Source organism: Physeter macrocephalus, chromosome 7 (genome assembly GCF_002837175.3).
Source record: "Physeter macrocephalus isolate SW-GA chromosome 7, ASM283717v5, whole genome shotgun sequence".
Lineage (NCBI taxonomy): Eukaryota > Metazoa > Chordata > Mammalia > Artiodactyla > Physeteridae > Physeter > Physeter macrocephalus.
In genome coordinates this window covers 51,998,261-52,012,263 of record NC_041220.1, presented here as the reverse complement: position 1 = coordinate 52,012,263, position 14,003 = coordinate 51,998,261, and the positions used below count along the sequence as shown (strand labels likewise).

At 37.4% G+C, this 14,003-nt stretch overlaps 1 protein-coding gene across 17 annotated transcripts in view; it reads right to left on the bottom strand.

Annotated features, from left to right (window-relative positions):
* SCFD2 (sec1 family domain containing 2) overlaps nucleotides 1-14,003 on the bottom strand; it is a 422,795-nt gene that overhangs the window by 233,440 nt on the left and 175,352 nt on the right. For all 17 annotated transcript variants that reach the window (XR_003680539.2, XR_003680540.2, XM_028491837.2 and 14 more), the window contains exon 5: nucleotides 13,630-13,879. Coding sequence is in view for 15 of the 17 variants with exons in the window: in XM_028491837.2 (XP_028347638.1) it covers nucleotides 13,630-13,879 (250 nt within the window). In the remaining 2 variants the exon portion in view is untranslated. The remainder of the gene's footprint in view (nucleotides 1-13,629; nucleotides 13,880-14,003) is intronic.

The window sequence follows — 14,003 nt, the reverse complement described above, 5'->3', positions numbered from 1 at the left end:
GCGAACCCGTGTCCCCTGCATTAGCAGGCAGATTCTCAACCACTGCGCCACCAGGGAAGCCCTTAACTGTTGTTCTTAACCACCACAACAAAAATAAGGAAATAAAGAGTCCAATTATTTTAGAGTATAGTTTGGACAAAACCACAGCATCTAGAATTAAAACCCTAAAAACATTTTACATGTTGGAAAATGTAAATTGTTAATGAACATTGCACCCAAACAGTTTCCTGTTCCAGATGGCTCTCTGTCAGGTTGGCAACAACTCAAGAGACTGACGAAGAGGTGCAGGCATATGTCTTATGTTTAAAATGAAAGGAAAAAAAAAAGCAGAAGGGGGCTTCATTTCATAAACACTTCAGGGAAAATTACCATTCCTTTTGGGACCAATTCAGTCCAGGTGCTAAGCACAGAAGAAACAGGCAACACACGAAGGCAGAAAAAAGTCAGGCTTCTATGGGAATTACATTCTTGGTTACATTTACAACTAAATTTCAAAATACAAATGAGTATCACCATGGTTGTACACATATGTTCTCTTCCTGGTTTTTAAAATATTAATCTTCTCTTCTCACATAATAAAATTATAAGTCAGAGCCTAGAGCGTGTTGTGTCTCTCTTTAATTTTCTTCTGCCACAATTCTAGGCTGAACTACTTGTACCTAAGTGTTTTCCCTCCTACCCAAGGTCCTAATGGTCCTCTTTTTTGGCTTAGAGTATTCTCCTTTATGTTCTGATTAAGGGTAATCTGATTTTTGAGGGATAATGTCTCTTAGAACTTGGGACATGGATTCAGAACCAACATTCTCAACAACCACCTTTCCAATGTTAGTTTCAGAAACCGTATGTGACATTATACCTGGGGCCCTCTTTATTCTAGGCCCTCTGACCTTAACAGATAAACTAAAAAACACATTTAAAACAAAATCTCACCTGCTATATTCACTTGGGATGCATATATGGGATCTGAATTTCCACTTACCAATAAATAGATCACCAAATACATATCAAAATACTAACAGTAGATTTCTCCGGGTAGTGGGTTCATAGGTAATTTTAAATTTTATTCTGTGTTTATTAAAGAGCAAAATCTCTTCCAACTGTCCTACAGTGAACAAGTATATGGCTGTCATCAGGGAAGAAAATTCGATTATAAATATTTTAAGGAACACATAAATATGAATGGAGCTCTAAAATTCATCCAGATGACAATCTCTGCCCTTCTAATTCTTATATTCAAAGGATTATATATAATTACACAGCCATGCATGACAGGCACAATTACTGCTACTCGCGTGTTGAGGGGCAATTGCATGGTGAAAGCAGCTTGAGTTCTAAGAATTCCCTCAGTCCACAGTTGTTCTGATGCTGTTTTTTAAAACATTAGTGAAAATTCCAGACAATTATTTTTAGGCATACAAATACCTACTCTTGAAGCAATTATTCTGGTGCCAATGACATCTTTATCCATTTACAGGCAAAATACAAAACCCAAGAGGGAGAAGATAAGATGTATTTTTTAAATGTAAAGAAATAAAACTGGTTTATTAGTGAATGTTCTCCTGGTGGACGTATCTAGCTTCTGTACGTCAGTATCCCTTCCTCTGTGGAATTACTCCAGACCCTATGTTAAATGGCAGTGCTGGACTGTCGATCACAGCCCACCGCCCATTTCTCCAAATCCCTGCCCCGACCTCCCTCCTGCTCACTCCCAACACAGCTATGAACACAGGACTCAGCTTGGCCAAAAAGAGCCCCACTCCCCTGGCAACAGTGAGTGGAACAGTAACAGTGACAGTCAGCTTCGTTTCCTAGGATTGATCTACAACCCCTGGAAGAAAAAAAAGCTCTCTCTTTTCCTGAGTTGCTATTCTGGAATGACATAAGCCAGGAATGTCTGGGAGGGAGAGAGGTCACACAGAGGCAGCTGTGATAGAAAAGAATGAGGTCAATACTTAGAAGGATGAAAAGCTTAAAAGATGCAGAGAGTCCCAATCACACTGTTGGAGCCCCTCCCCGAAAATTCCTAAATATAGCTCTGTCTCCAGACTTGCCATATAGGCAAATATGAACGGCAAATACCAACTAGGAAGACATGCTAGCAAAATATATGACTAAGTATTAATAACCTTAATAATACAAATGCTCTGATTTAAAATCATTAAGAATAAAATTAATAATCAGTAGGAAAAAAGGAAAAGACCACGAGCAGGCAATTCACAAAAGATAAAAACAAATGGCAAGTATCTGCTTTTCATTAATATTCAATAAAATTGTAATGTGGCTTCTTCTACACTGTTCTTGACATTTCCAAATTTTCTACAAGGAGAACGTGTGACTGTAATAGTGGAGGAAAAACCTTAAAGATATTAGAATATAAAATTAAATTTAAGAATGTTAACCTGGTATCAGCAGGCAGGATAAATGGGGGGGCAGGCGTGGAGTCAGGGATTTTAGAGGGAAGGCCATGGGAGAACAGGGAGCATTTTTGGAGAGCTGTAAACAGCATCTCAAAGGAAACAGAGCTGGGCTGCTCTCTAGGAGCTGAGGTTGAGTCAATGACTCCATTGCTTCCCTCCTGAGATGACAGTGATAGCATGAAAAAGATACAATGGTATTGAGGAGGAGCTGATTTAGAGGTAGGGAAAGGAGTACATTGATTCCAATAAAAATAAAAAGCAAAAGAAGCTAGAACCATAGAATGGTAGTGAAAGAAGAGACCTTAGATTCACCTAATAAAACTTTCATTTTATGATGAGGATCCTGAGTCCAAAGGAAGCTAAGTGACTTACTTTCAGGCTACACACCTACGGGCATATTTAGGAATAAACATCAGGCCCCTTCCCCTCTGTGCTCTTTTCAACCATACCACCCAATCACTCCTATTTGATCCAGAGCTATGTGTTTAAGAAAATTACCCTGTATTGCATGCATTCCATTTGTTCTCTTTCATGACTGAGAAATTTATAGTCTAATGTGCAGTTAATAAGAATCAGCAAGTATTAATCTCTCTGTCACACACACAATTATTACTATTGGCATCATGTGCAGACAGAAATTAATGATATGGACAGTCTGTCTCGTGCATTTGTGCATCTATAAATACCACTGCAAGAAGATACGTTCCAGTGTCTTAGTTAAGAATGACTGTTTTTATGAGCTGGTATGGAAAAATTAAGTACTTGAGAAAGTAATTTGTAGTGATCTCTTAATATTTTTGCAAAATCACATAACTGGTTAGCTACCTTAATAGGCAGCTCTAAATATTTTTCTACACAGCTTGTGATATATTTTAAATATGAACTAAACATTGTAAACTTCAATTGATATAGCTGTTTTGTAATATGTGCTGTGGTTAACTATTTTAATATGTTGGACAGTAAAACTAAATGTAACAGTTCCAACATTTCTCATGGGAGTGATTTAGGGCAGACATATGTTTTTCATTAGAGTTTCCAGCAGAAATCTTAGAAATCAAGAGGAAAAATAGACCCTATAATACCAAACAGTGTTACAAACCGTAATAGAAAACAACAGTCTTTAAAGCTTTTGTTTTGTTTTGGCAGCCCTGAAACAAGAAATCTGAAACACTAGAAATGAAGGTATATACCTTAATGAAAAGTCTAATACTGGAATGCCACAATAACTGAGAATACATAAACAAGAACCAAGAGGTGAGGCAGAATCTTTTCTGAAATGAATTTTCCCCTGCATCCTGAAGTCCTCTTTCAGCTGAGTGAGGGGATTCTGCAGTCATGGTCTTGTACACTGTCACCTACTGTAATGAACTGAAGTTTTCATTCAAGTGTGGGTAACATGAAGGCTGGCAATGAACTTTTAGGATCCCCCTTCTAGTTACCACAGCAACATCCTTTGTCATTGGCAGTCCTCAAGGTCCAAGGAACAACTTTTCAAGGGAAAGATTTCTGAAATCTTGAAAACTATTTTTCAATTGAAATAGTGCCCCTAGGAAGAGAAATCTGCAGAAATGCATATTTGATGAATTACTGAGGGAAAGCTGTGAGAGGAGGAAAGAATGCAGAGGTGACAGAGTAAAGGAAGCACAGGAGGAGAAATTCTCATTAGCTCCTCATCTTTTACAATTCTCTGTTGGGAAGTGCTTTATATTTTACAAAGAAGACTGACTTTCTACAAGACTGGGAAAGTACTTGACCAATGATGAAAAATGCTTTGTTTGAAAGACATACCTCTACTAACGTAATAAACAAAACATCTATGCCTTGTGTTGATGGAGATGAAAGTTTTCATAATAAAGTGGCAGCCATAAATAGCAATAATAATTTTATATGGTCTATGTTTACCTGAACTTTTTCAAAAGAGGAAAGCTGTCAAAAATAAATCATTGAAAATAGATTTGTACTCTTGGTTGTAGAATGTGGCTTTGTCTTACTAAGGAGGTACGAGTAGATATATATACTTTCCATTGGAAAGTAGACCTGAAAGTACCATAAGCTGCCTTCCACAAGCCATTGAAAATTAATTCTCAGCTCCTTCTCATTCGAAGTCCTCTGTTAGATTTTCACAGGAATGCAAGTGAATATTGGTTGAGAGCTCACTAGACTATTCTTACCTTCACTGTCCCTAAGAACAGTGCTTTCCAAACTGGACCTGCCTTCCCTCATTTATTATCCATGGTTGATCTTAAACAGGGCAAAAGACAAGTGGGAAGGAATAGAGAAAAAAAAACTTAGGAAACAAGATCCCTTAAAATCAAAACTTTAAAAAAGTAGAAGATGATTTTAAAAATCATGGTGCATCATGAAGGTAATTTATACATTTTATCCCAATCAATGTGAAGTTCAGATTATTCCAGTTAGAATAACAGGAATCCTGCCATTATTTTATGCCAAAGTTTTGTGAATTACATAGCAAAGGAAGCACAACTATGGATCTAGCTAGAAAAATACCATCTTCCCAGAATTTGAGGAGAACTTATGCACCATCCCTTCCACAGAACTGACTTTTCACACCGTAATATTTTAAAGTCCTAAAATGTCTTAGTAAAATTCCTGCTGACACAAGTCTCAGTGTCAGTTCCCTGGGCTGGGAAGCTCTTCTCATAGGGGTGAGTCAGACTTGCTGGTTGGCTTCATTTTCCTGAGTTGTCGTCCTAATTTTAAACCCAAAATTGCTTCCCAGCATTTTCCATCCAACAGACAGAGTTCTGTGGGAAGTCTACTTCCACTTATATGGTATCTTTACAGAATCTATTTGGAAGGAAAACCTATGCTACTTCACTGGTAAACTCATGCCAGATTAAAATGTAAACAAATGTGATTTTTTCTTTTAGTTAAAAGAAGTCAAAAAAGGAGGTCACTAGGTCCTTTCCTTTGCTTTCTGACCGAACTGTAGTGTCTAATTTCATCTGCCTAGAGATCTTTCAGATTTCTAGTAAGTATTAGTTAGAGATTTAAACACTTTTCTCTGTAATCAATACCTGAGGCAGTACCTAGTATAAAGATTGCAGCCTGTATGCTGGGTTGTATACTAGATACTAAACTCTAGTATAAAGATGGCAACCTGGAAGCCTACAGGCTGAATTCTGCCCTTCAATAAGATCTCTTTGACTCACGCAGTGTTTTAGAAAATGAGCCAACTTTTAAATTTTGGTTAATTAAGAATATTAAAAAAAACCCCTCAGATTCCTGATTTCTTGAGAGACTGGCAATATTAGACTCATGCTCTCCTGGAAACAATTAGAGGATCTCCAGTTTGACACAGTAATCACCACTCCCTATTGCCCCCTTTATTAAGACCGACTATCTTTTGCTAATTATCACTGTACTTTCACTGTTGTTTTTCCAAAACCTAACCTACTTTACTTATTTATATTAGTTGCTGGTCCCTGTAAGCATTTGAGTTTGAGACTCCTATTGCAACTCATGATTTCAAACATTTTTAAAGTATGGGGATACCTTACAATTATGTTTTTGGTATCTGTTACCTAAAAGACACAAAGGAAAAATTCTATAGCTTCAGCAATATCTTTAAATGAATTTCTATTTTATAAATTACAATTATATCTACAAATATTTGTATATTTATATGTGAAGAGTAATACTGAGTATATGGATGAAGCACAAAGCACACACAGAGGAGTGAACCTTTTGTTCTAACTCCTAGATTTTCCCAGGGATCCATGAGACAAAGGTTGGGAATCACTGGTCTAGTAAAAAGAATTCTGGACTGGGAATCAGGAAACACAGTCTCTAGTTCCATCCTTGCACTGGATAGGCTATTGGTTGGTGACTTGAGGCAAATTAGTCAACCTTTTGGGGCACTGATTTTCTTTTGTGCAAAATGAATAAACTGGATAATTGTTGAGAAGCTTTCCATTCATAAAACATAATAATATATGCCTTATGAGTCTTTACACCTATTACAAAAACCCAGGCAACTACGGGACCTCCCCAAAGTGTACCTGGGTTTTACCTAAAGACAAAAGGTTTATTAGAGAGGGAACTGCCATGGAAAAAATGGAAACACAGGGAAAACTGCAACTCTACTATTTCCAAGTTTATATACAATTTTATATTCTCCGTTCCAAACCATGTTTGAAAAACTAGCAGTATATTTATGAGTAAACTGTCTTAAAGAGAACTCAGCATTATAGATATATTTCATTTGAGCTCAGATATTTGGGGTATAATTTTTTAGGCATATAAGATTATGGGCTCAAACGTACATATTCTTTTCAGATCAAAGGCGATACTGTTTACAAAAGCACTTTGAACACTATAGTATTATCTAGGATTATCAGATATTATAATGCTGTTATTACCTGATATTCCCACCTGACTCCAAATCCTGTGCTCAGAGCCTTTACTCCACCACTGCCACCCCCAGGGTTTCTATGCTTAGAGAGAATAATGTCAGATACATAGACATGTTCAATGAATACTGATAAGTTTAAAATATTTGTGCTATAAGTCCAATGATACTAGCACACAATAGTGTGTTTTTTCAGTATATATTGTAAAAGAAAACTAATACCATAACTGCACCCGGGGCATCCCATCTCACAGTATATTGTCTTAGAATTTCCTCTGTCAGGGAAGCCTATAATAGTAACTGCAGCAAATTCAAGTTTCTTATGTAATGCCCACTCTCACCTTCTTTCTTTTAACAGAACCCTGACTTTGTTCATGACCAATATGTGCCCAGTTAAAAATATTCATCAGATTCTCTGGTAGCCAGAGGTGGTCATGAAACCCAGTTCTAGGCAACGATTACAAGTCTTCTGGGTAGGACTTCCAGAAAGCTATGGTTCCCCTAATATAAAAAAGGGCAGACACCACTAGAATATTCCTTTTACTATCATCCTTCCTCCCTCCTTGCCTAAAGCAGGGACACAATACATGGTAGAGGAGTGTCCACCTCATGACCATGATGATGAAATATACCGACAGGAAAAGAAGGAAGAAAGGGAGGAAGGAAGGAAGCCAAAAGGAGGGTGAGTTCTGCTACCTTTCTCTGAACTTCCTGCTGAGAAAAAAATAAATCCCTATTTATTTTTATTTATTATTTAAGCTAATCTTGTAAATCTTCCATTACATATATCCAGGTACAATCCTAATACAATAATACAGAAATTGATAATCCCAAATTATCAACAAGAAGTAAAATAAGAATCTAATAAATATAAATTACACTCTCTGTGGTATTATCATGCCTCTCTCTTGAACCATAGAGTTTTTAGATATTTTGACTCTTTCATTCCCTAGCATTACACTGAACCTAACTAAATAGATCTAGCTCTTATTGACCTGATCTTTAAAGACACTATAAAAATTCAAGGACATAAATTAATGAGTAATATAAAAATTGTTTACCAAAAAAATTGTTTTCCAAGGGTTGTGGGTGTCAAAAACCATATGCAAGTTTTGTTTTTCTTTGTTTCCTGATTCCAGAGCCTTCTGACCAACATACCTTAGAGCACTGATTTGCCCTTAATAGTTTACAGGTGTGCCAAGCTGCTGCTTCAGTTCACAGGTCTGGCGGGTAGGGCCTGGAGTGATCAAGCCCCTGCTGCTGCTTGCCCACGACCACACCAGCCTGTCCACTTACCTCAGAAGACTCTGCAAACATTCTTACTGCCTGTGTGCAAAACAGCGTGAAAAAGGCTGGGAAGCACTGCCCTATACGACAGCTAGATGCCATCAAAATAATAACAGCGATGGAAAAAAAATTACCTATTACAATGCTGTATGGATCAAAAATTAGCTCGCACACATCACATCATTTTATTCTCAGCAAAATCATGAGTGGTCAATAGGGCACTTATATTTATTATCAAGGTTCAGAGATGGTAATGTGCCCACTAACACACATTGCTAGGAAATGACAGAGCCAGGACTTTTGAATCAAGGATTTCTGCTCTAAGCCTATGCTTTTTCTAACATAGCTCCCTGTATGCTGATAGTCCACATTTGCACAGATCTTTGAAATGAGTGTTTTGATTTCATACTCTGAAGAAAGTTCAAATGGTTTTCCTTTGTTTTCTCTTGTGACTGCCATGCAAATACTAACATATATGGAAACTGATACTCTCTTTGAACTTAGCAAGACTGAGAAAGCACAACACTAAATGACACATTTAGGCCGTACCAATTTTCTTTTTACAGCTCCCATCCCTGACACCCTGAGAGCCAACCCTTGTTATTTTGTGCGAGTAGAAAAGAGAGTTTTTGCCCACCACTCTCCCCAAGAGTACCTATTATAAAGAAAATAATACGTTGCCATTGACCATGCTTAAGTTTTGCTTTGTTTTGCCAAACACAATTTCTCATTGCCCTTTCCATAAAAGGGAAGAATAGAGAGAAATGAAAGAAACTATCAAAAGTAAATTACATTTTTAACATATAAAAGGAAATATGAATTTTAAATATAGGGTAATTATTGTCGAGAGGTATTATTGAAATAAAAGGAATTTAAGTTTGCTACTCCTGTTTTAGAAAGCTGGACAACCAATAGATTTCAGTGACTAGATATAATATTTTAATTTCTTTATAGCAATGGAGAAACAAAGAGGATACATGCACCAAAATAGGAAGGTACGAGGAAACTCCTATAAGTAGCTATTATAGACAGATTCAAAAGCACAAGTAATATCTATAATATTAACCAAATATTAATTCACTGTTCAGAAAGTGAGCATGCATGGCATAAAACAATAAGTTTAAGCAAGCATAAGTTACAGAATACAATATGCAGTGGTTATGGAAGTGAGCCTGTGGCAGGTTTAGAATTCCATGTTTAAAGACATGGGCTCCAGATCCAGAACACCTAGGTTCAAATCCTGGTTCTATCACTTAGCAGTTGAGTGATGATAACATGCTTAATTTTTAGTATAGAAGAAGTATTGATTTCTTGATTCTATCAACAGTTAAGATTAGTAAAATTACAGCATTATATAAAAAGTAGAATTCTTATCTTGATTGCTTGTTTTCAATAGTACTTTTAAACTAAATCTCATCAACCACAAAATGTCCACAAGACAAAAAGTAATTTCTGCCACCCAGTAGCAAGTAAGCTGAGATTATATACTGGAATAACATAAGTGCAACACTGTGGGCAAGTTCATGGTAAAAGCCAAACTAACCTAGTTCCATGAAAGGCTAAGCACATTTGGAAGACAATTCAATTCTTCCGGTACATACTGCGTATTCCATCCTATTCTACAAGACTGAGTCACCACTGCCTCAACACTATCCTATTACTCCTTATCCTGAGATGTAGATTAAACATTCTCTTCACCAGCTAACTGTAAACATAAACCCTACTTCTCAGGACACGTGACTTTTCAACATACTTAATAAGGGGCATGTCTATACTGGCCAAGTAAAAATCTACCTTCAGAAATCAAGTCCTTTTGGTGCCCACAAGGGTTGATCAATGCATGTATGTTCCACTGGCAAGCTGAATTAGGCCAAGTCTAAGTAGCATATCTTATCCACCCTGTTTGAACTGTACATCCAAAGCTAATCTAGGGCATTCTTCACAGAATTAGAACAAAAAATTTTACAATTTGTATGGAAACACCAAAGACCCCAAATAGCCAAAGCAATCTTGAGAAAGAAAGACGGAGCTGGAGGAATCAAGCTCCTGGACTTCAGACTATACTACAAAGCTACAGTAATCAAGACAGTGTGGTACTGGCACAAAAACAGAAATATACATCAATGGTACAGGATGGAAAGCCCAGAGACAAACCCACACACATATGGTCACCTAATTTATGGCAAAGGAGGCAAGAACATACAATGGAGAAAAGACAGCCTCTTCAATAAGTGGTGCTAGGAAAACTAGACAGCTACATGTAAAAAATGAAATTAGAACACTCCCTAACACCATACACAAAAATAAGCTCCAAATGGATGAAAAACCAAAATGTAAGACCAAACACTATAAAACTTTGAGAGGAAAACATAGGAAAAACACTCTTTGACATAAACCACAGCAAGATCTTTTTTGACCCACCTCCTAGAGTAATGAAAATAAAAGCAAAAAATGAACAAATGGGACCTAATGAAACTTAAGAGCTTTTGCACAGCAAAGGAAACCATAAACAAGACAAAAAGACAATCCTCAGAGTTGGAGAAAATATTTGCAAATGAAGCAACTGACAAAGGATTAATCTCCAAAATATATAAACAGCTCATGGAGCTCAATATCAAAATAACAAACCCAATTAAAAAATGGGCAGGGCTTCCCTGGTGGTGCAGTGGTTGAGAGTCTGCCTGCCAATGCAGGGGACACAGGTTCGTGCCCTGGTCTGGGAAGATCCCACATGCCGCGGAGCGGCTGGGCCCGTGAGCCATGGCCACTGAGCCTGCGCGTCCAGAGCCTGTGCTCCGCAACAGGAGAGGCCACAACAGTGAGAGGCCCGTGTACCGCAAAAAAAAAAAAAAAAAAAAAAAAAAAAGGGCAGAAGACCTAAATAGACATTTCACCAAAGAAGACATACAGATGGCCAAGAGGCATGTGAAAAGATGCTCAACATTACTAATTATTTGAGAAATGCAAATCAAAACTACAATGAGGTATCACCTCAAACTGGTCAAAATGGCCATTATCAAAAAATCTAGAAACAATAAATGCTGGAGAGAGTGTGGTGAAAAGGGAACCCTCCTGCACTGTTGATGGGAATGTAAATTGATACAGCCACTATGGAGAACAGTAGGGAGGTTCCTTAAAAAACTAAAAATAGAGCTACCATATGACCCAGCAATCCCACCATTGGGTATATACCCTGAGAAAACCATAATTCAAACAGAGACATGTACTACAATGTTCACAGTAGCACTATTTCCAATAGCCAGGACATGGAAGCAACCTAAATGTCCATTGACAGATGAATGGATAAAGAAGATGTGGCACATATATACAATGGAATATTGCTCACCTTAAAAAGAAAGGAAATTGAGTTATTTGTAGTGAGGTGGATGGACCTAGAGTCTGTCATACAGAGTGAAGTCAGAAAGAGAAAAACAAATACTGTATACTAATGCATATATATGGAGTTTAAAAAAAATGGTACTGATGAACCTACTGTCAGGGCAGGAATAAAGATACAGACACAGAGAATGGACTTGAGGACACGTGAGGTGGGGTGGGAAGCTGGGGCGAAGTGAGAGTAGCATCGACATATATACACTACCAAATGTAAAATAGATAGCTAGTGGGAAGCAGCAGCATACAACAGGGAGATTAGCTCAGTACTTTGTGACAACCTAGAGGGGTGGGAAAGGGAGGTGGAAGTGAGGCTCAAGAGGGAGGGGATACGGGGATATATGTATGTATATGGCTGATTCATTTTGCTGTACAACAGAAACTAACACAGCATTGTGAAGCAATTATACTCCAGTAAAGATGTATAAAAAATAAATTTTAAAAAAACCAAAGCTAATGTAGGTAGGAATGTATACTTTGTATTATAAAATAAGATGTCTCCAAAATTTAAAGATACACTAAAATTTCCACAAATTCGTATTTTTTTTTTACCTTCAACTGCTAACTTTACAAATTTTCCTAATATAAACACGAATGTACAGAAGTGTTTTTAAACATGAAATCACATTTAAAAGCAAGAAAATGCAATATCCTGAGCAATCATAAAATAGAGAAACCAATAAAGAATGAAATTCTGGGTCAATAAACACCTTGAGCAACTATCGAATGAACACTGACTGCTTGACCTCAAGTCTCAAAATAATACAGTAACACACTAACGCTGCAGAAAGCTATCCAAACACCCTCGTTAAAACACACCATCTTTGTTGTCTGTTTCTGGAACTATGTGTGTTAAGAATAACTTCCAATTATACTCTCCTAGTGTTCAAATTGACTTTGAATCAAATCACTGTTCTAAGCTCTATATAAACCATATTAAGCCTTTCTAAGTCAATATTCATTTATAGCCAAACACACACATGGAATCACACTCAGTGCTGTACCCTAATGAAATGGGAACCACTCCCACAAGTTTTCCTTATGTAGATTTTAAGTTGGCAAGCAACTGTCCTGGGCAAGGAAACGTTTCATTTCTGTGGGAAGCTCATTCGGTTTCCATCTTGTCAGGGTTTCATTTTCCATGACCAGACACAGGAAAGGTCAGCAGTGGGCACAAAGGAAAGCACACATGCACGGGATGCTCAGGTGGACAGATACACAGCCTGCTTCTGAGAAAGCTGGGTGCTCCCCCCAGGGAGGCAGGACAGGGGACAGGAGGAAAAGTCAGATGATATATAACCTCCCTCAGCTGAGCCTTCCCCAGTGGAGAGGGTCTACATGCACCCACACACACCTATCCATGAATGAATGGCAACCTGGTATGTTTTTAAAGTATTTACATTTTACATGTAAGTTTTAATAACTTCTCACTCTCAAACAGGCCCAGGCTCAATCCACACTACTAGCAATAAGCTTTACACAAAATATAAAAAATATTGAATTTGATATGAAACAACACAGATGCATATCTCCGTAAGTTATATCACAGTTCTTACTAGAAGTGAAAATGGTTAGATTTTAGGATATTTAATTATGTACTTCCCCCAAATCAACAGCCTACTTTACTGGGATGTTTGGGGATTATTTTGGATACTACCAATTAATTCAGATTCAAGATGAAATATGAGAAGTCAAAATATGAAGCTATTCTTGAAAATGGCAATTTTCACCCTATAACATTGTACAACATCTTAGGGAAACAGGTTTTTTGGGGTTTTTTTTTAAGTTTGAAATGACAATCTCAAAGAGAATATGGCAACAGAAATCCTTTGAATAGGATGGATGCACATCATTTTATTTTTCCTTAAAGATATTACACCCTGTGAGTATTTTGCTATTTTAACAAGGCTTAGGCTCTAAGAATATGAATACTGACAAGCAACTACAAGGCCATTTCCCTACCACAACTGGAATTAAAAAAAAAAAAAAACCTACAACAAAAACCTCTAATCCTAAAGGCTGGCTAGCATTCATCAGGCCTCATGAAATTCTGAACAACTCCAATGAAGATGGTTACATCCTATTTCCAAACGCCTTTATTCTTAAATCTGTTTTCTGTATCGGTGATGTTAATGTCCTCTATTTTTGTTAAACACTCACCTGTGATTTTTTGCAGCAAAGGTGACAATTCAGACTCCTCACAAAAGACTTGAGCCAACGCTTTCTTCACTTTTTCTTCACCTTCACCCAGGTCTTTGTCCACTGAGAACTCTCCACTGACAGAATAAATATATATCAGGAGGACCAGCAGCTCTTCGGGGCTGTAGTCATCATTAGTCCTCTGGTTCGAAGGCTTAATCATGGGAAGCAGCTGATTTAACACAACAGACATTGTCGACTCCCCAATGCTCTGAAATAAAAGAGGGGAATAGGCACATATGTCAGTCTTGTACAAAGACGTAATTTATGCACTACATCAGCCCAAAGATAGCTTGCGAACAAGTCTGTGACGTTCACTGACTAGATTGCTTTTT